General features: G+C 34.7%; 1 protein-coding gene across 4 annotated transcripts in view; it reads left to right on the plus strand.

Annotated features, from left to right (window-relative positions):
• MYO16 (myosin XVI) overlaps positions 1-23,117 on the plus strand; it is a 357,627-nt gene that overhangs the window by 255,403 nt on the left and 79,107 nt on the right. For all 4 annotated transcript variants that reach the window (XM_077173308.1, XM_077173307.1, XM_077173306.1 and 1 more), the window contains exons 22-27: positions 2,737-2,889; positions 3,460-3,660; positions 12,197-12,272; positions 14,915-15,090; positions 19,885-19,965; positions 20,633-20,838. In XM_077173308.1, coding sequence (XP_077029423.1) covers positions 2,737-2,889; positions 3,460-3,660; positions 12,197-12,272; positions 14,915-15,090; positions 19,885-19,965; positions 20,633-20,838 — 893 coding nt within the window. The remainder of the gene's footprint in view (positions 1-2,736; positions 2,890-3,459; positions 3,661-12,196; positions 12,273-14,914; positions 15,091-19,884; positions 19,966-20,632; positions 20,839-23,117) is intronic.

Raw genomic sequence — 23,117 nt, forward strand, 5'->3', positions numbered from 1 at the left:
TGAGTTAATGTAAAAAAGGTTGGTAAAAAGAGAACTATTTAGAAGACATAATATGTAGTCCACGAGATGCATATCAAGAACAGTTTAACAACATTTCATGACAAGAAGTACCATAGGTAATATCGAGTAATGGTGCTAGTTAAAGCAAATATAGCTCTTAAGGTTCCCCAAATATTTATTTTAGGTAAAAATATATTTAAGTGGTTTGAGGGTTTTTTTTGTTGTTGTTTTTGGTTTTTGGTTTTTTGGTTTTTTTTTAAATTACTGTTATATTTCAATCTAATTTACATGAGTACAGTTAAATACATGTTTAAAAAATGTGATTCTATGAACTTTTAAAACCTTTAGACAGAAAGTATATAATTGTTTTATGTAATACTTAGAAGACTTGAAGCAAAAGAATTTGGGTTTGCAAAGCTAGATTAGTTCATATCCATCCCATTTCTGCATTTCAGCTGCTTTAACTATTATGTCAGCCTGTGCCAAGCTTTTAATTTGAAACATTCCTTTCATTACCTCTTCCCAGCAGGTTGTATAAAACGCTGAAATGGAGAAAGAACGGATCAGAACACATTGCTTTCCAGCAGCCCCTGGCTGTTCTCCTGGTTCTCGTTCTGCAGAGAGCAGCTTTGGGTCTGCAGTTTGCAGTTGTACAAGTGCTTGAGCTGCTCTCTGCCCTGGTCTGCAGTACCTTGCTGCCAGTGTGGCAAGTCTGCCCATCTGGGTCACAATGTTGCTTTTGTTGCTAAGAAGCACCCCAGTAGAATTTTAAAAATTGTTTTTATCTTTACCATCATGAATATTTTAATAAAATACTCTTCCTTTTATTTTGCTACTTAAAACCATTGCTGTTTATCAGATCTTTGTAGGACGTGTCTAAGACAATCTTTCCTTTGTCTCAAATTGTGTAGCTAAATAATTTTGCTGCACAGTCAGGCTCTCAAATACTTTTTTTAATGCATTTTAAGAGATTGGCTCATGATAAAAAGTAAGCTTGACTTTATGGGAATTCTGACAGCTTTTCTTATTATAGAATACACCTTTGTAAAGTTGAATGACCTGGTTCTCTAAATAGGTCATCACAAATAAAGATATATACAGCATGCATCATTTTAAGGCTTTACCATATTCTGCAAAGTATAAGCTTGTCTGCCTTATAAAATAATGTTAACAAGCTTCTGGAAAAATTTTGTAATTAGAATTCCAGAAGTGATCAGTAAAGCAGAGTTTGCATGTCACAGAGTTAAAAAAGCTGTCTTTTCCATAAAATAACAATAGAAGTATACAACTGGAAGTCAGTTGCATACTTCTATTGCTAAGAAGATAGCAATCTGAATGTTTATAAATCCCACTTTCAAGAAATAATGGTTTATTCGAGGTTGTCTTTTGTCTGCACTGCCATGCATTAGTAAAGACAGTTAATAGACATTTGGTTGTAAAATGAGCTTTGTCTCATTTCTTCTTGCTGTTTTCCACACTAGTCCATTTTATTGTATAGCAAGTACAAGTTGGCTATGCTAACAGGAGGTGTTAATGGAAAATTCAGGCAACTCTTACACATTACTCAGGTTTTCTTCCCTCATCTGGATGTTAAGCCATGTAATTTTAGGATTGATCTAAATATTTCATACCTTTTAATATGACTTACTGGTAGAATTGCTTTACACACTTTATTCATGGAAGATATAGTTTATGGCTGGCCAACACAAATATGTGAGTAGCTTAGACTGAAAAGAAAAAGCATGTAGGCATTCCTTGTACCATTCCTCATATGAAGTGTTCTTACACCCTTTTAGGAGTTTCTGTTTTCTTAATTTCTTAGTCATGGGTAATGTAGCATTGGAGGAGGTTTTCAGATTTTCAACTAAACTTTCCACTTTAATGTCAAAAAAAACCAGTTTAAACATTTATTCCACAGGGTTATTAAATACTTACTTATTTTAGTAGGAGGGCTTTGAATAAAATACAAAAGCATACAAATAAGCTGATATAATTCCCATATGTTTTTAACTGAAAATCAGATTTCTGTGAATCTGTTTAGTTTTACATCCTATAGGGCAATCAAAGAAAATAGTTAGAAGCTTCTACACTATCTCCCCAGATATTGAACTTTTCTATGGAACACCATTTTCTTTCCAACCTTCCCTTAGAATATGTATAAAATGGAGAGCAGCATCCAAAAAAATGTCCCTGGGTGTTTTATGTGTTTTGGTAAAACACAATGAGCTCTTCAGAGACTTTAGACTTCAGTGACATTGTATGTGGAAACAGAGTTTTGTTTTTGTTAGCACTGAACTAAGTACAGACTCAGGATCTTAAACAAATATGTAGGGTTTGGTTGTTTTTTTTTTTCTAAGAGCACATTTTATTTGCATAACCTTCCTGAATATAAAATGCAGAAGAATATTAAATATACCAGTTAATATATAGTTACCCTTCTTCATTCAATAGAATTATTGTAAATGTACACTATATTTGATGATGCTTATATTTGATAACTCTTATGTGGAATTCACAATGAACTGTGCGGGCAGAAAATTGTGTATTCCCAACTTAACAATAACAGTTGTTAAAATCTAAATTTCCCTAGGGTCTTCCTAAATTTGTGGTCTACCAAGAGATACCATATTGTGGATTGACATTTCTTCAAATTCAATATTAGATATGCAGTAAAACCTACATCGATGAATTATCCAGTAAATGTCTAATACTAATTTTTTCTTCATTTTACAATAGCTGTGTGTCAACATGACCAATGAGAAGATACACCAGTACATCAATGAAGTGCTTTTCTTACAAGAGCAAGCAGAATGTGTACAAGAGGGAGTTGCCATGGAAACAATGTATTCTCCTGGGAACCATACTGCAGTCTTGGATTTTTTCTTTCAGGTAGTTTCCAGATCCATTTTACACCATGGATATTTATACATTCTGTGTGTGTTAGGCTAATACAGACTTTTGCTTGCATTTTCAAATTCGTGGCAAGGTTGTGGGTCAAAGAGGCCACGGCTTAGTGGCTCCCAGAGCTCACTGAGAGCAGGGCTGTGGAGGATGCAGCATCCTCTCCCTGCCTGTAGCGATTCCTGTGCAGCCTCTGTGTGTCGAGGCATGGGGACTGTGCTGCTCTAGGGCTGACGAGGCTCTGTCCTGAGCCTGGCAGCTTCTTCAGTGCCTGAAGCTACTTTCTGGACAACTTCTAAGAAGCAAGTAACACAATCAGTTTCTAACAGATCATCATTAGTGACCATTTTTGGCAACAGAAATACTGTTCCCTACATTTCTTATAGAAGGACCAGCCTTGAACGCTTACCAAAATATTTCAATATTTTTCTATTTTTCCTGGTTTTTGAGGTGATATATGTTTCTGTTTACTAAATTAGAAGCTGTGTTACTCTACAAGGAGCAACTGAAATTCTATTTGTCCTGCATAAAATGAGAAAAATCTGTTTTTCATTTCAGAAACCATCAGGCTTTTTGTCAATGCTGGATGAAGAAAGCCAATCTATTTGGTCAGTGGAACAGAGTCTTTCTAAACGCATTCAGTCTTACCTAGATACATCAGATACAAATACAGTCTATTCCTCCACAAAAGATGGAAATGGTAACCTTGCCCCAAAGGATCTGGGCTCTACCTTCACTGTTATGCACTATGCTGGGAGGGTAAGTTGTTTGAATATCATGTACTTGCAGTTAATGAAAAAAGTTAACAAAACAAAATTTTACATGGCTTCTCCAAGTCCTGGCTATAAATAGGATTTCACTGTCAAGTGCTAAATTTTCAGAGGACTGCTTAGAATCTCAGTGGCATATCTAGCGTATAAAATGAGCAGCTTGCATCACAACATGCAGGATATGGTCTACCTAGCTCTGGCTCTGGTTCTGTCTTCCTTGTAGAAGGAGGTGATTCAGATCCCTCAGCACAGATGTTTAATGCTGTCCTAGCTGGCTCCACTTTGCACACAGATATGGTTCCAGAACAGTACAGTTCCCTGTAGCTGCTCTGCTCTGTATGTAGATACCTGGGTTACCAGCATGAATCCGGTAAAAAAATCAAAAGCAGACCCCCCATTTTTTCTGTTAGTAGTCGTAATATTTTTTTTTCCCTACAAAAAAACCCCAGAATGTGCTAAATGTCTTTCAGCATGACTGTAAATTAGATTATTATTTTTTTATTCCCTTGCCAGCAGTGTTCACAGGAACAGTGTAATCAGTTCTTTTAGACTTCTTGCCCTTTCCTTTCCAATACTTCATTTTCATATTGTCCCCACAATCACATACAACCCAAAGCAAGCAAGTTAGATATGTGTTTAAAGGGATAGTTTTTTGGTGTGGTTTTTTGGGGGGTTTTTTGTTTTGTTTTGTTTTGTTTTTTAATAATCTGACAGTGGTATAAGTAGGGACAGATCTATTTTGTGGCTCCTGATTTGGAGATAAAGCTGATGGAAGTCTGGAGTTGTGTTTTGACGCAAGCAAATTTGTTCCTGCCCCATGATAGAAATTTGGTCATTATGGAAAGGACTATTTGAGTACTACTTAAATTCCTAACCCAAATACTCTGAATAACTCCCTGTAGGTTCTTCTTTCATCACAAAGCCTTCTACTTAGAATCAAATTATTTGCCAAAGTTAAGTGGTTTGAATACCTGCACTACTGGGACTTGTCAGTAGGAATGGGGCACACAGTGATTAGATAACACTGCAACCAAGATTTTGTGAAACTTACTAGGACTTCAGGTGATGGAATAAAGAATTGACCAGGAACTTCAGATGTCTACTTTAATTTATAAACTTTTTTTATACTTGTTACACAAGTATTTTTTAATGCCATTCTGCTTATACAATTTTTTCATAAGAGCTCAAAAAGGTTCCACACCCCAAAACTTGACATGGCAGCAGCAGCAAGGCATCTACATTAAAATCATAATGAGAATAATAAGCAAATTTCTTCAAAATGGGAGAAATTTTTGTCTTATTCTCTGAAGAAGCAATCAGAAGATAAAGACCAATATTTCAGGTTCTGAAAGTTAAACTGTGAGTGGTAAAGAGGACACTTTTCATTAACATGTGTTTTAGTCTCGCATGGTTGTTTAGATTTTTTGTTTTATAACACAGACACTTGGTTTGACCTTTTCCTAATAATAGTAATGACATTTAATCTAAAGGCATGAACAAATAGACAGCTCTCGAAGAAATGTAAATCCACACATTCTTTCGAAGTCAGTGGAGATCCTCTGATGTACATTGGCCAAGGAACTATTCCAGTCAGGTTGTTCTTTGCATCCTTACAACAGTAAAATGCTTAGCCCTGCCAAAACAGAAAAGTTCTCTTGCAACTGCTTAACTCTCCTTGCTTTAATAGTAATGGAGCTAAAACCTTAAAGACATTTGCATTTCGGTATCTTATGGGACTGTTATCATAGACTGAAATTGACAGTGTTTCATGATATTTATTTATATAAAACTTTGATGATAATGTGATTGTACTAAATTGAGTTTGACACAAATTGAGTTTATTCTGAGACTAGTGCGTCTTCATATGTTGAGAACCTGAATATGAAAAACTCAGATTTTAAAACTGGTGATGCTGTTCTTTAGATTTCACTATTACTATATTTAGTAGCTCTTTATAGAGGTCATTTGTGATATATGCTTTATGAAAATTGTTAAAGGATGAGGCTTTTAAGTATATCAGGATTTATTGGCACTCAAAAATAAGAATTTCATATATAAAGTATCAATATAGTTTGGCAGGTTTTGAGACCCATTTTTATAGTCTGATATCAATTAAACGGGTCTAACATAAGTGAAGTATAAAGCAATCTTACCCTCGATTGTTGCCTTCAGAGATCTCCAAATTTAAACCAAGGGGCCTTAATTTTGTTCTCACCACAATTTTTCACTGATTTTTGCTCCTTTAACTTGGTAAAGCTTCTCTGTATTTACATGAGTGTAACTGGAAATCAATCAGACCCAGAAGGTAGAGAAAGAATGACCAGTAAATTGTAACAGGTAATCCAACACAAAAGTCTTCATTTCTAGCTTTAATCACTGATGCTCAGGTGATGTGTCCAGGCTGGCAGTTGAGGAGGAAATTGCACTGAATGCAGCAGGCTCTGTGTGAAGGCACACATCCTGATTTCTCCAGGTAACAGTTCTGACTGCAATGTACTTCACAGCCAGTGTTTAAGAGCTACTCTGAGTCATTAAAAAAAACCAAAACAAACAGCTAATATTCTGTGTTGGCCCTTGGTATGAGCCACTTATGACCTTGTATTTTGGGCTTCTTTTCATCAGTAGTGTATGGCTGTAGGTCAAAGTCCAGAATGAATTAGATTCAATTCTTTACTCAGACACTTGCAGTAGCTATTTTAGCAAGTCAGAGGTGCAGTTAAACTGGAAAATGCAGTTATTAAAAATACTTCCTCACTGAAAAGACCTACTTTTGTATATTTAACAGAGATTGACAGACAATGTTTTGTGAACAAAAGTGATACATCCAGCTTTATATTCTGAGATAATTACAGCTGATACAGATTCATGTGTTCATGCAGTTTTAAAGACCTCTCTAATATGTTCTTGTTTGGTGAAATTTGGTGTCAGGATACAGGTAGAAAAATTATATTTTCTTCCACTATCAAATTTTTTTTAATTGAATGAATTTGTGTCATGAATTGGGAGGTATTGTGCATTCCCTTAAGTTTCATGCTCAGCAACTTTTCCTAAGACTAAATATGCCATTTTATTGATCCAAGCATAATGAGCCTTAAACTATCCCAGAAAAAGCAGTACTGAGAGAAAAAGAGCAGACAGAATGAGTCAGAAATAAAAGAATGAAAGCACAATGTTGAATTGAGACAAAGAACACAGAGGAGGTTCAAAGTAACATTCAAGGGGGAAAAGAAATCCAAATAATTTGGAATCCTTACTTAATTTTCTGGCTGGATCAATACTTCAATGAAGTCTGCATGTATGATACCATTCTGAGAAACCTTGGATTTTTTTCTTATTTTCTTGTCTGTTTTGGAGGGAAGAAAGAGGAACAATATGCACAAGTTAACTTCTGCACATGGAAGAAATCAGCACAGGGCTCAGATATTTTATTGGAATCTGAGAATGAATATGGTTTTACACAAATGTGACAGAATGATCCAGTGGAAGAGAGAAAATGGATTTTGCCTCATTTCTTTTGAATTTTGCTATTATTCCTGAACAAGATTAAATCTGTCTTTTTCTGCATGGGCAATATGATATATTGCTTGTGAACACACATGAACACATGCTTAGCAAAGGCCACTGTGAACATCAGTACTTTATCATATCAAGTATTTTACTTTATCTCCTAGTTTTAATTTTACAGCTGAACAGAATCCTACAATGCCTTGACACATTATGAGTCTTTTCTAAGAGCTGTTTAATGTCTTGGTATCTGAGTGCTGTAAGACAAAAAGCTTATCTGTTTTGTTCAGGCAGAAGGTAGAAGAGAATGATTTAAGGGTTTTATGACTAAAAAAAAATAATCCTGGTGAAAGGCTTTATCTGGAGGTTGTTTAACACATTTCTCTGAATACTAGCAGTCTGATTTCTTCCAGAAAATTTCTGCTCATCTAGGGCATTGCTTTGTTTCTGATGCCTGGTATGACTGTGGGTATCCTGAGATGCTTCTCACAGACACTGTCTGGCGGGGAAGAGGCACACACAACACCTGCAAGCTTGCCTTGAGGTAGCAAAGTGCTTTATGGGTGCATCTGACCCTCAGCTGAAACTATCCTAAGAATCTGTAATACTGAATTTCTAGGTTCATTTATTGATAACATTAATATTTAAATTGTGGACTCTCACTTAAGGAAGGGCTTCACATTAATTATATCTTTGAACTGTCAGGCATATCAATATGTGATACTGTGATTTTTGAGGAGTAACATTTCCATCATTGCACTTTCTCAAGGACTCAAAGTTCTTTGTTTTTTAAAATTTTGTGGAAGAATTAATATATCACTAAGTAAATCAGAAATGTATTGTCTTAGCACAGTGCCAAGAGACACAGCTTTACCTAATAGTCGTATTTAACACAATGGTATCTGACTTCTTATTTATGTGGTCTGAATAATACATTATCATACTTTAAGCTTTCTGCTGTTTAAATTAAACTTGAATTTACAAATTAAATAAGCCCCTTGTCACTGTTTGCCTTGCCACTGTTTTGGCTTTCTGTACTGTAATAAACTGGCCAGACCTAAAGATCAACATCTTTGCTCTATAAACCAATGCACTTAATGTTCCTTTAAGTGCAGATCAATGTCTTTCATTTCTCAGCTACCTGCATATCAAAAATACCTCTCAGCTGTCAGCTCACCTTCACCAAGGCAGTCTTCTCTCAAATGCCTTGTATATCCCAGGCAGACTCTGAAACTGAACCTCTAAATCAAAAGACAAAAGAAGGTGGATTAATCAATAAGGATGCTTTCATTCTCACTATTTTTTCCCCAGGCTGAATCCCCAGACAGAACAATCAAATCAATCTAATCTAAACTGTATCAAGGCATATAAAGGCAACCTGACACAGATTCTGGTTTTCACATAGACAAGACAGTCTTGCTTTTTCTTCCTTTCTCTCTCTCTTGCGTTCTTTAAGTAGTCTTGATTTTGGATTTCCAGAGAAAATGATAAAATGCTTTCCCCCACCCATCTATTTTGTTGCTAAATACTTCCTTCTTTCAAAATGCTATTCTATCAAAGTGTTAGAATAAGACTTGCAGACTATAAAATTATTTAACTCACTCATTGCTTAACAAGACTTGTTTTGGGAGGTTTATAAACCCAGTGATACTTAAAAAATGGTACATGCAAGTGTATCACTTACATTCAAGTACTGGTAGAAAATTAGCAACTACAAGTGTCTCCCTGTGCACTGAATTGTCCTTGGACATGTTCTCAAAAATTTCTTCTTTGCTACATGAACTAATTATTGTCTTATTACCTAAAATTTACAACACAGGCAAAACTGAATTTCTCAGCTGCATTTTGCTATAAAAATAACAAAATTTTCATTTTTAACTGGGAATGCAGCCAAATTGTTCCTAATATTCCAGGTGGTATTTTCCTAGCTTGTTTTAGGGTTCCTGCCAAATCTGCCATTAACCCTGAGCTTTTTTTGGCCTATCACAAGATATGAAAATTATTTAGGAAAAAAAAAGATTTTTTTAAATAATTGATGAAAACTATGTGTAAAGGGGGTCCTGTTTATAAAGTATATTGGGATATCCAATAAACTTGCAGAAAATCCCTTAAGCAAGTCAGATGTTATGAGAGAGGATACTTTTGTTCAGAAGAAAATATACACAGTCTTCTGATTTTCTGGCATGAAGATAATTAATGAAGCAAAGAGGCAAAAATATGTGAAAAGATAAGAGGAATACTCAGTTCCCAAAGTCAGCTCTGTGCATATCTGGTGAGCCTCCTGTTTTCTGGGTGTTTTAGCTCTTGATTGTACCTGGTAGTTCTTATAATATTAAAACCGGCTATGCTAACTTAAACAAGCAGAAAACAGGTTCAAAACAAATAAACTTAGGGTTTTTTGGGTTTTTTTTAAAACTTAGTAATTATTGAAACTCCTTGACACAGAGTCTTATTAATGAGATCTGGAAACACATATTTGAGGAGGAAATGCAAGTCAAGAGATGCTAAGCACAAAGGCAAGATACAGCCTGCAGGACGAGAGCTCCTTCATGGGCAGAGCCCTGAAAGCTGAGAAGGGAACTGGTGCTGGTAGATGGAAATACTCCTCAATAGTTTTCCCAAAATATTCAGGGCTAGATGAATATTTGGCCATACCCATTATGGCTTATGTTAAGCTTTCCTTCTTTATGAACTTAAATTTAGAAGGAAAGCAGATCCAGCTCCATTTTGTTTTAATCTCTTATAATGAAATAAAGCACAGTGTGGGACAGTATTTTTTTTTAATAAAAATATTTCAGCTATTCAGATACTATATAAAAGTCTTGTTTCCTCTGGCTAACACAGACATAAAGGTTTACACACTGTCTTCCCTAAAAAGTCATCATATAAAGCAAAGAAAGCAAGCTGTGATAAAAAAAGTGACAATAAGTAGGATGTTTTATAATACTGGACCCATTATCTAAGTGAGCACACATTTCCTGTCTAAAGCATACAATATTTGCTTGCTTTTTGTCTCCCCAGGATAACTATCCACTGTGCTTGAGTGCCAGCCAGTGCAGAGTTTGGGCCAGGTTTGTTTTACAAACACAATGGAAGAAAACTGAGGGAAATATATATGTTTTAGGTGGCATGTAGTTTGCCATCTCTGATGAGGGCAAGAGTAAATCAACAAAATTGGCAGCTGAAAGAGGACTTATTTATTTTTCTATTTTGTGGGACTGGCAATGACTATGGAACACTAGAGTGTCATTTCATTGAGTCAGTTCTCATGTCCTTAGGCAGCAAATTAATTTACCAAGTCTATGGGAAAATTGTTTAGAGTCTTAGCAATTTCTTCATAAAAGGGAATCCCCCTAACTTTAATCTATTTTATGTGATATTAAATATGTCTTATGAATATAGTTCCAGAAGTTTGTGATGTATTATACCAGCATTAATACTGTTTTAATCTAGGCAGTTAATCATGATATAGTATCTCCCACTGCTATACTTACCTACTCTTCCCACCAATACTAATTCTCTTCTTCTAATTTAGTGAAAGCCCAAGATACTCAATTAGGAACTGGCATTATGGATTTGTCATATAAGTTCTGTTAATTACCTTTTATGGACCAAGATAGCACAACATTTATGTTGAGTACACTAAAAGCATTTAATAGTATACTTAAAGAACTCTTATAGTTTGCTAACTGTGTTGTATGTTCTTAGGAAATGCAATTAGAAAATGCATAACATTGGATCTGTCATAGAAAAGAACCATAATTCTCCTGTTATACCTTGTTCATGTCAGAAGCCATAGTAATTACATAATTTGACAATTACTCACTCTAACAGATTATGCACTTCCAAATCACGTAATTTCTTTTTTGAGCAAGATAGCATTGCATAATTGTCAAGTGACCCCATGGAAAATTAATGAACAAATTACTGTTACTAATCTTAATTATATATTTATGGCTTTATTAAATGTACAAGGATAAAATTTCCCCAAACACCTAAGGGGTTTAGGATATAGATCCAATACAAAAAATTAAAGAAGGCTTTACATGGAAACATGGTCCCAAGGTAAATAAAACTGAACTGTATTCTAAGGTCCCATTAATACCTGCCTAATCATGCAAATACTGAAATCTATAATTTTCTTTCTTTTTGACTTAAAAATTCCCTTTGGATTCTACTACTATGCAAGCCAGAGCTTCTGTAAATTAACTAGTTGTTTTTCATCCATCCCCATACAAAGTTAATAAAAAACTTAAAAAACAACTGCTTTCTTGTCTTAGTGCTCCTTTTCTATACAGTGTCTTCAGGGATAGGCTCAGTATTAAAAGAGACATTTGGTTGTATTTCTTCATTTTGGATGTACCCTCAGCACCTCTGGCTAGAATTCAGATTTTGCTCAATTTTTAGAGTCTAGCACATGTGTTAGAATTTATCTGCAGTCAGATGACAGATGCAGGGACAATCCAGCTGTCTATTATTGAAATCACGACATCAGGCAACTGAGGTGACCCAAAATCCTCATGGGCATAGTTGTTCGAAATGTAAATGGGATTTGTGTATAACCTATTGACTGAACTTACCTCCAAAGGATACATCAATGGTTGGAATTTGTCCTGTGTGAGTTTGGACTCAGATTATTTTGTCATGGTTAGTGGGGTTAGAATGTCCTTCCCATTGAGAAGGAGATCCGTGAGCTGGGAGTGACTTGTTCATCCTACAGGGAAAGCATTGTTTAGGTCAGTGTCTCCTGCTTTACAGTACATATTTGATTCAAAGCCTTGTATTGTGGAAATGTTTTTGAATCAGTCCAGTGAAATTTCTGTATAGTTGCAGAGGCGTGTAATGTTCAACAACCAGTTCTTCTGGTCAGCATTGTAGGCTCTTAGAAAATGCCAAAAGATACTACCTGGTGCCAGCCTTCAACTGTTGACTGAAAAAAAACATAGCTTCATTTCTAGTGCTGTAAGATTTTTAAAAGATGCATTGGTCATTACTAATGATGTTGCAATATTTTATTATAGGTTACATATGAAATTGCTGGTGCGATAGAAAAAAATAAAGATTCCCTTTCACAAAATCTCATATTTGTAATGAAAAGTAAGTAAATGCTTTTGTGGTTGCTGTTGTTAGAAATCAAGATATTATGACTTGATTTTAATTTTCATTTTCGTTTTAAGAGACCTTTATATGTATTTTATTTCCAGTAAAAAAAAAATCACCCCTATATTTATCAAGTATTTACATACAGTATTGTTTGAAATTTGCTCTAATTTAAAAGCTTTTAGATTAATGAACATAGAGCATCTTTATCATATGATTTAAATAAAAAGATGTAATATGATTGGTGAGAATGACTTACAGAAGACAATGAGTATGAACTACAGCAAAAATAAAACTTATAAAACAGGGGAAGGAAATTGGGCTCCCAAAATCATAGAGGCAGCAGTGGGTTGTACTCCACTGCTTGAGTACCTTTCTAAAAGCAGTAACTTGTGGGCGTTCTTATGGTTTTTCAGTGAATAGATATAAATGTCCATTGAAATGCAAAATTAAGAGCCTTTCAGTGTGCATGTTACATAATTATGCCTAATAATAATAATGCAACCAAATAATTAATTAATTAATCATAATTAATGATTCATATTTTGATTAATGAAAACCTCTCTCATTTCCCCTTTCTGGAGAGGGAAAAAACAAAACATTTTCCTCAGGGAAATGCCAGTGTCACCCTGAGTGTCATTTGTCTTCTCTCCAACCACTGTAGGGTTTTCCACTTAATATATTATATACTTATATTTCTTTCCTTAGAAATAGAGGCCTGCTGTTAAAATTGATTTCATTTTAGCAATTGTACTGTAAAATTAGCCAAGCACCTTAGTAAAATAATTGGTGCATTTTAGATGCAAATAGTGTACATTCCGAATGAAGAAAGAAATTAAAGAAATTACCTGGAATATAAGCCCATTGATTGTAGTTTTAGAGATATTAAAGTTCTCACTACTTGGAATATAGATGATAATCTGCCAAAGAGCAGGTATGACAACTTCCAGTACATTCGATGAGAGAGCATTCTTCCATTCTTCCACATAGTCCCTTTTGCACTTTCATTGCTGTTTTGTGTAATCGGCTATGCAACTGTTAAAAAGCAAGAATGGAGGATGGATATAAAGAAATTGGATATATAAAGTTTAATGTGGGTGAGGGTGAGTATATATACAACTGAGGAGTAATAATAGTAATAATAATAATAACAATCAATTCTGCTAGAATATTTAAAAACATGTGAGTCATTTGAGATCTAAAAGCCTTCTTTTTTAAGTTATTTAGGCTTAAAACCTGTTGATTGTCAGTGACATATTTCCTTTGGAGTCAGTTTCATAAGTTGCGTAATGTATAACTTAAGTGCATGCTTCCATTGATTTTCATTGAATTTCATTTCCTCAATCAAAACTTTTAAACTATAATTACATTAAATTAATTTGTATATATGTGTAGGAATGTGGAACATACCTGCCTGAAAAGTATCAGAAGAGAATTTTGACATAGGATGTATCTGTTTTAATTTGAAAGACATAATTTCTATGCCTGTCCTAATCCTACTTATTACATTTTAAACATATTATGCCCACTGATTGTGCTGAAATAATTTCAATTATCTGTTTCCATATCTTCCTCATAAATTTAATGTTCTTGTTAAGTAAGGAATCTCCACAGAAAAAGAGAAACAAATCTATTGCATTTATCATATAGTAAGAAACCTGTAGCCAGTTATTACAGGTTATTTATTTATAAAGAGTAAACTGCAGATTTTTACCTGTTAAACTATTATTTATGATGCTTATCCCATTCATCTTTCTGTTGAAAGATATGATATGTGTGATCATAATGCCAGTTTTCTAGTTCTTAAAAAAAATTACTGAAATTCAGCATGGTTAAGGATGTATCACACAATGAGTTCTTAACACTTATTGGTGCTGAGGCAGTACGAGCAGCATGTAATTATCATGTTCATCTGAAAAACCCTGTGGCCATAAATCCATAAAGGATAATTAGACTGAAATTAGGAGAAAGTATACTATCTGTCTTAAAATTCAGATTTTTTTTTTTGTTTGTTTAAAAGCGCCTCCTGGAAGCATATGTACAAGTAATAATATATCCGTATGCCATTGTCTTTTTTCTGTAAATGTTTTTAAGTGTGATCTTGATATAGAGAAACCAAATTTTCTACAGTTCTATTCTTTGCATTGCCTTTTTTTTAAATCCCTGCTCATGCTTTGTGTATATATAATTCAGTGCAATGAGTGTGTATAATTTATTTCTGCCAAGTGCCTTGATTGTTTCTAAAAACTACATGTTAGGAAATTGTGCAGAACTCATCTCTTATATTGCTTTAATAGATAGATAAATTGGGAATCTGTAATGGAACAAAATTCAGAGGTGATGTTCCCATAAGTAATTAAGTTTAGACAGATCAGTCTGAAGGGTTTTGGTTTATGTCCTCCATTGGTTCAGCACAGGACCTGAATATGCTGAAAAGAGTGTTACTCTTTTCAGACATTGAATTTTCTTTGATAACTTTGATAATGCTAATTTTTGATTTTTCCATTTGTTTTAGGTTTAATTATTTAATTCTCTCCTATTGTGTGTCTTTTTACTGACAAATAAATATAATTTTCTAACTTACCTTTTATCTTCATGCAATCTTTTCTTTTTTTTCTTTTTTTTTTTTTTATTTCCAGCTAGTGAAAATGTGGTCATCAATCAATTGTTCCAGTCCAAACTGACACAAACTGGATCACTTGTTCCTCCATATCATTCCCTTAAAATCAAAGGGTGCAAAGCAGCTTTGCTCAGTAAAAAAACATCTGTTACCTGTGCAAGTGGAGAAGCAAAGAAGTATATTGAACTCAGCAAGGTAAGAATTTAGGATTAGTTCTCAATTCTTTCTCCTCTTGGCTCCTTGAAGATTTTTTCTGTTATTTTGTCATTTCTGAAATCATCTTGTTCTCTGCTTCATTCTCTGTAGTCATTACGTTATTAAAATAATTTAGTACTTAGTACCAACACTAAAGCAGCAAAAGTGAGAAAATGTTCTAATTTATGAACACTAATAATTCTGGTTCAGAAGTCTCTTTCTTGGACTCTTTGAGAGGAAGGTCAAACAAGATGATGAGGTCCTTCGAGTCTGAATCATTCCAGGATTGCCTAGTTCCAAGGCTTACTAGAAGTCAATCCAGTCTAATTTTTGGTTCTCCAGGAACACTTCTTCATTTTTTCTCCTTGAAAGACTTTATGGTGAATAGTTGAGTAAATTAAGACATAGGAAGTGGAAAAATAAAATCTTAATATTCTTATTATGTCAACATAAGAAGATTTCTGGTTTGCTAAACAGAGTTTTGTGTCATTTCATATGAAGATCAAATGTAAATTTTGGCCGCCGTTGTTATTTTAAATGGTGTCTTATAGTAAATTTTCCCAGTCAATTTTAAATCAAATCAAATATGCCTTATTTCTAAGCTTACTTCTTTTCCTGCTAAGTCAGACAAAAAACTTAAAAGAAAAACCCAAAGTAACACCATCCACAAAACCATAAACAAAAGCAAAAAAAGAGAGGAGCAGGAGAGAAACTTTGAAGATTATCAGAAAATTAATTGTTCATGTCACATGGAACATCTCTCTTGAAAAGAAATAATGTGATTTAGTGAGTTAATTCATGACAGAGCTTTGGAATTTATCCTTCTAGAAAAGACTCACTTCTCACAATACATCAGCTGCCTCACCAGGCTTCCTGAATCTTACAACTCTATTTTTGGTCTACAGCTGCATAAAATTGATTCTGTCATGGGATTAAGGAGCCTGCACTCATGTGTCATTGTGGAAGGCTTTAGCAATGGGACTTTCCTTATAGTCCCCCTGCTGATAACAGCATAATTCCTGACTACTGTTCTTGTCAGTAATCTCAATGGAAAAACTTAAATTGAAGTGAATGATGTTGGTTTAAGGCTATATTTAGCAAACAGCTGAGGCCTTACAAGGTGCCTTTAGGTGCCTTTCCACTGTAGTAACAGCTTCCTAGAGGAAGCTTCCTAAGGATGTGAAAAAGATCCTAGTCCCATACATGGGAGGAAGTATGAAAAGCATATCTGAGTTAAAAACCAGGGCAAAACACTGAGCAGTTGGGATCTCTGAAATTATGCTGGTTTTGACATGTCCAGAATTGCTTTTAACCTTTAGTTACTCTCTTGAGAGACAGAAGACATTCAATTCCCTTGGGAGTCATGATATCTGAAGTCAGAAATTTCAGATTCAGTGAGAATGCTGTAAACCTTTAGGCATTAGTTAGAAGGTGGGAAGAACTTCATCCTTCATCTGTCTGCAGAGACAAGGATGGCTTTGCTTCTCAAGCACAGGCTTTGAGAAGAGCTGTGCAGGTGAGACAGAACACATTGTTGATACTAAGTTGGCTTAATTTGAGCAAGGTACTGGGCTGCCCTGCAGGACTGGAGCAGAACTTTAGGAATCTAAGCTGTTCCATTGGCAAAAAGCAACTCGTTTTTTTGGAATAGGCACTCATTGCAGGAGCTGGAAGTAGGTAAGTTCTTAAATTCTATTGTGGATCAAACCCACATCTCTAACTGTGCAGTCCCAAGTAATTCCTTCCCTTTTTCAATATAGCCTTGAAAATCTGCTGTGGTGGACTGAAATAATGTTTGGTTTGTTATTTTCTACTGTAATTGCAAATGCAATGTAAAGGGCTTTTTCTTGTCAGCTTAAAATTTAAATTATTATGAGTTGGAAAATCATAACCACTGAATTTTAATTGGAGTTTGTTCAGAGGTTAATGGCAATAAAGAGAAGAAAAAAAAATAGAATAGAGGAGGGAGAGAAGGAGGGACATTAAGGCAAAAATTATCAACCAGAGACTGATATTCCTTTTATATCTGAGGTTTGAGTCACAACATACATCATACTGTAGGCAGTAGGAATCATGAAATGGGAGGTACTCATGGTGCTGTGTATGGGCAGTAAGCTAGGCTCCACCTATCCAGGGAAGGGAATTAGAGAAAGTTAAAGTCAAATAGGATTTTGTTATGAGTCCCCTCCTCTTTCATCTTGTCACTGCAATCCTAGCTAAATGCTTGGTTATATAATTATAAATGTCTCTTCATATTGCCATGTATCTGTTTACCTTTCCATAAATGACTCTTAATGCTGAGCATGCCTCTTTGAACTAATGCTAGCATGGTAGGATCCAGGACAACAATGCATCCATTCTAAGGCAGACATGAACAGACCTTTTAACTGGCCAGAAGTTTGGGGCACATAAGGAGTCATAGGAATTTGGGGATGCCTGGTCAAGCCTCTGTGACTTATGAAGATCATGTACCCTTTTCAAATAAAAGATATCTTCATTGACACTCTCACAACTCTTGCTCACATCAAATCTTGCTCCCTTGTTTTTCTCTAATCTTTTCCTGGTGCATATTTTGGCTCTGTTGTCCTCTCCTCACTTGCTTTGGAAGAATTGGTATGTTTCAGAGTTTATACAGCAAAAGTCTTTAGATATTTTTTAGGAGGAGATTTTTAGCTTCTTAATAGAGATTTCAAATATACATATATGTGGCATTTTTTTCTATAGATTAGAGGTAAAAGATATTCCAATGTAAAGCTGTATATTACAGGGCAATAGAGAGGTACAGCCTGTGTGATATAGCCTTTTTCCTTAGCCCATAGCTGAAGATTAAATATGTCCAAGTTTTGAGAGTTTGAATGAAATTTATTTTTTGCCTTTGTATTTTTTTCATTTTTCATTTGATTTCTCTTTCTCATTCTGAAACAAATTTTTCTTTCCCATGGGAAGTCATATGTAACATGGGAGAGAGCAAGTAGGAAGTGTTATTCTTAGATCTCCCACTAAGTCAAGAACCAATCTTGAACTATTGATTGAAATATTGAGAGGAAAGTGTGACACCATTATCCATAAAGTGGGAAAAATTCTATTTTGGTTATATTCCTCAGTTATTTTTAAACTTTAATGAAAAATGTCATTGGGGTGCTAGTGGTCCTTTTTATGAGAAAAACTGGTGACGCTAGCAATTTATTTACAGATGTGAACAGGATGGGGCTGCTGGGATAGTGTCTCAAGCTGTTTATTTTTCAGCATCAGTCTCATTACATGATTATTATAATGCAAAGATGCTAACAGCTCACTGTCCAGGCAGCAGGCCAGAAAACTTAATGTGACAGCATACTATATAACTTGCTTAGCCAATTACATGAAGCAAAAACATATTGACAGTAGTTCTATCCAATCATCAGATGCTTGTGTAACTTTAGTTAAAACAATGCTTACTTATTTTCAAATACAATACCTGTTTATAAGAGACAACACACAGAGCACTATTCATAAGCTTAACCTTCTTAATATCTTGCTAGATCAACTTTTTGCTACTTAGAAAGCTTATACAAGCAATAATACACAGCTTTATTGTTCTATTCCCATATCTTTTTTACAGCTTAAATGATTTTTCTGCTGCTTTAGCACTGTTCACAATTCTGCTGTATCTGAAGCCTGTCTTCTGCAGTTTTCAGAAGGCCAAAGCCTTCTGATTTTATAGATTCCCACAAACTGGAACAAGCAGATCTTTTTACTTTTTAGTTTTGAAGTTGAGGGGGAATTTGCCTGTAAAATCTCATTGCATCCTAGTAAGTGAAATAAAAAAGAGCTCCAAAGTTTAGCATGGTGAGTAGAAAATTGCTTGCACTACAGTATTTTTAATGGCATTTGGCTTGAGTGGGCCAAGCTGAGAAGATGTAAGCTTTTTTGATAAAACTGGAAAAAGCAGTAGGCCAGAATATGCTGACTCAGTAGGAGGGGATTTCTTTATGAGGTAAGTGGAAGAAAGGCAATGGAGAGTCAGAGGTGAAAAGGTTGTCATTGATAAGGGGGTTTAAATCTCACAGCTTTGCCAAACCCTGGAATGCAATAATTTTTCTAGCCTTTCTGTGGAAAGTTTAACAAAAGACCCTAAATTCTGGGACCACTTTTAGTATGATTATTTCCGTTTCAGTCTCAAAGATAGGAAGTAGAGCAGCGAAAAATAAATTAATTTTCCCCTCCCAATTCTGGTGTATGGGGTAACATTGGTTCTAATGAGATAGGAAGTTGTTAATAATTTATATCTCAAATTGGTTAAAATGTATTAAAAAAGAGAAGTTTAACTGTGTTTTCATGTGCAAGAAGAAATTAGAAGATTTTTTTAAATATTTGTATTATTGTTTTGCTGTTGAGATTGTTTTAAATGATCTGTACTCTTAGATTTACTGACTTTAACACCTGCCAAAGGCATAAGGCACCTTCTTACAGAGCTACAGAATTATGCTACTTCTAGACTCTATGGGATACTAACTGCACAAGTCCTACTTCCACAGACCTCTGAAACATATTGATTTGCCCAGTTATTTGTTAAAGGTGTATTATCATTATAATGTATGTAGCTGCTTTTGAAATCAAAACTTACCGGTCGTGGCTCTGCAAATACCTGAGGATATTTATCCACTTCCCATTTCTTTCTGAAACTCAATCCTTGTCTATGGCACTATGTTTGTACAAATTTTTGCCTTCATTAGTCAAGTGCAACAATGACAATAAAGGTCTACTGCCCATCTTGAGATAAAATTGTTGAGTGTGTGCTTTTCTCTTCCACAGCTGTTGAAAAAGAAAGGAACATCCTCATTTCTTCAGAGACTGGAACGAGGGGGCCCAACCACTGTGGCAATACAGCTCAGGGTCAGTGAACATCTTATGGACAGAAAAATTTGCAAAAGAATCTCCAGGTGTTTTAAAGGCAGTGTTAGCATTCAGAAACACATAATCACATAAGCGATTATATGCAGGTGCTTTTATTAAGAGCTCTGGGTGTCAGGAGTATTCAACTCAAATCTGACTCTGAGCATACATTTGAGATGATCGTGTTTTTATATTCTATCATTATATAACTTTCATGTTAATTATTAAACTTATATTGTTCTATTGTATACATAGATTTCAGTCAAGCATGGCTTCTCATGGTTCCCCCTTAAATTTCTAACATAGTTTCTCATGATTCTTCTTATGATTATACAATAATTATATTTAGTTACTAAACAATCATCACATCTAACAATTATATCATTTATCATACTGCTTACGCAGGTGCAGTGATCTGAGAAAACACAAAGCCTAACATTTTCAGAGTCTATCTTTAACATTTTCCAGGGCTCCACTATTAGCAGGATTACCCTCTGCAGATTGCAATAGAAGAAAGAAAAATCTTATGTTTGAAGAAGCGACTTGCATGACCTGGTCAACCCTTTTGAGAAAATAATAAAAAGTTAGGAAGAGCATATGTATTGAACAATAGTCATAGCTGCATAAGAGTGATTGATAATTGCTGTTTTGTTGGTTTTTTCTCCAGAAATCACTTGCCGATATTATTGGGAAGCTGCAGAATTGCACCCCACATTCCGTTCATTGTATAAAACCTAATAACTCCAAGTTGCCAGATACCTTTGATCATTTTTATGTGTCTGCTCAGCTGCAGTATATTGGTGTCCTAGACATGGTCAAAATTATCCGACATGGGTATCCAATACGTCTCTCTTTCACTGACTTCTTGTCAAGGTAAATTCTTTCAGGTTTCATAAAACCTTCTTTCTTACCTATAGTACAAAGCCTTCTGTCATGTTCTGGTAGCGCTTGCCATGTTGTTTTGCTTATGTGTCTTTCAGACTTTTTTCAGAGAAAATCTTGTCTGCCTGCAAGGGGTATAGGCCTGTTACTTTTTAATTGAACAAATAATGAACTTTATAAATAGATTTATAAATTCATAAATTTATAAAATTTATATTAATATGTAGAAATGTATTTATAAACATCATCAGAAAAATTAAGTTTTAAAAGTATGACCTCATAAAGGAGCCCTTTTTTTACAAGTTATGCTATTTGTATGATTTAAGATATATAAAATATTGTATATTGTCTGTAGATAATTAAAAAGGAGAAGGAGAAATAGTCTAATTTTTCAGATTTCTAGGTGTAGGTGTCATGGGTTCATTATTTGTATTTCATAGGCTAGGATTTGTTTATGCCTGGTCATGAGGTACTAATGCTCATACCAAAACTCCATTTTTATTATTGTTAGAAATCAGTGACATCTTGAATTAATGTAAAAAGACAAAAAGGTCTGCTTCTGTTAGAAGGCAAACTCTTGTTCCCCATTCCCAGTTCAGTATTGGGTTTTTGGGTCACTTAATTCTTAAAAGATTCAGGAAAGGAAGAGGATTGTCTTGTCCAAGAAGTATTTGTTTAGCAGCCTCATGCACTCAAGACAAGTTCCATCCCTCTGCATGTTCTAGCCCTTGATTAATGCATATTTACCAGTCATGATCTGGCCTTTATTATTTTTCTTCTGTAAAATAGCATTAGCTGCTTATACAAGTTTGAGTTGTCTTCTTGGAAAAAGTTGTGGATGTTAAATTAGTGCTTGTGCAGAACATTTTTTTCTCTGTAAATACCAGTGAGGAGTATAGGAGTTTATAATTCTATCTCTTTCACAAATAAGCCATCTGTGCCCTACCACAATATTCATCCTCCAGCGTGAATCAAGCTGGGCAGGCTGGTTGAGGAGAAGATGCACATAATGGGAGATTTGGGAAAGCTTTCATGTTCTGAGTTTGTATGGGCAATGTCTGCTGTATGTTTTTTTCAGCCAATAGACTGGAGGTAAGAAAGAAATATTGAATTCAGAGATTATGAGTTACCTTTTCAAAAAGTTTCCTAAAAACCTTCATTTGTGCTACATCTCTGTGTTGCCTTGGTGACTGAACAGGATGTTTTTAGAAACCAGATAATTAGTTTTGGTGATTTTTTTGTTAACTGTTTTAGTTTTGTTGGCTTTTCAGCCATACTCTGGTCTTGTCTTACTATTCATTGATTGGAATGAGAAATGATTTTGTCATATTTCCATATAGGCTTACACACCTGAACCTGATGGAGTTTTTCACCTTTCAAATTCTTATTTCCTTTGCTGTCAAACTGGTATTTCTAGTATTCCAAAGAGAATTTGTGGCCCTAATCCCAACCCAAATTCCCAAAAGATAGGAAATTACTATCCTCCCTCACCATCTCTGCAATTTTTGTGCATTTACTTTTTGGATCTTCTTTATCGTATAGGTAATTGGCTTAAAATTCAAAATAGCTATTACTTAAAAATTAAAACACTTTTTTTCTGCAGGCTTACAAGAAGAAAGTATGATTGAATTAGGAGACTTTGTGGCAGAGGGATGGAAGGTTGGAAAACCTATTTTCTATCACCAATCAGACAGTAGCAGTTCATTCTTAATTGGATGAATTTGAATACATTTCTCCTGCTTTCTAATTAGGGATTAATATGACTTTTATTTAACCTATTTATGTGTTCCATTTGAACTCCTACAATGGCTTAAGAGAGAGGTAGCTAAAGACATGTCATATTTTGCAGGAGTATATCTTCCTGGGCTACAAAGCCTAATCATTATTTCTGTTGCTGTCCTTTTGGATTTACTGGTTCTGCTTGTATCTTATCAAAGTAAAAGTTGCCAGCTGTGAGGTGAACCCTTCAATCACCAAAGTTTGCTGATCAAAAGAGAAATCTTGTATAATTTCTCATTTTTAAATGGAAGCTGTGACACTTCTTCTCAATGAATATATTATAAAATGAGAATTCATAATATCAGATGCTTTAAATACTGTTAAAGTAGGATAATTAAGAAATCATATATGTGATTTCAACAGATTTTCCAACTCCAGATGCAGTGTTTCTGCTGAATTTACCTGCAGTGTTGGCTCAATTTCTAAAGCTCTGTGAGCAGAGACAGGGATCAGTTTTTACCTTACCTTAAAAACAGAAAACCTTGAGTAAC

The sequence above is a fragment of the Agelaius phoeniceus genome, chromosome 2 (genome assembly GCF_051311805.1).
Source record: "Agelaius phoeniceus isolate bAgePho1 chromosome 2, bAgePho1.hap1, whole genome shotgun sequence".
NCBI classification, from domain to species: Eukaryota; Metazoa; Chordata; class Aves; order Passeriformes; family Icteridae; genus Agelaius; species Agelaius phoeniceus.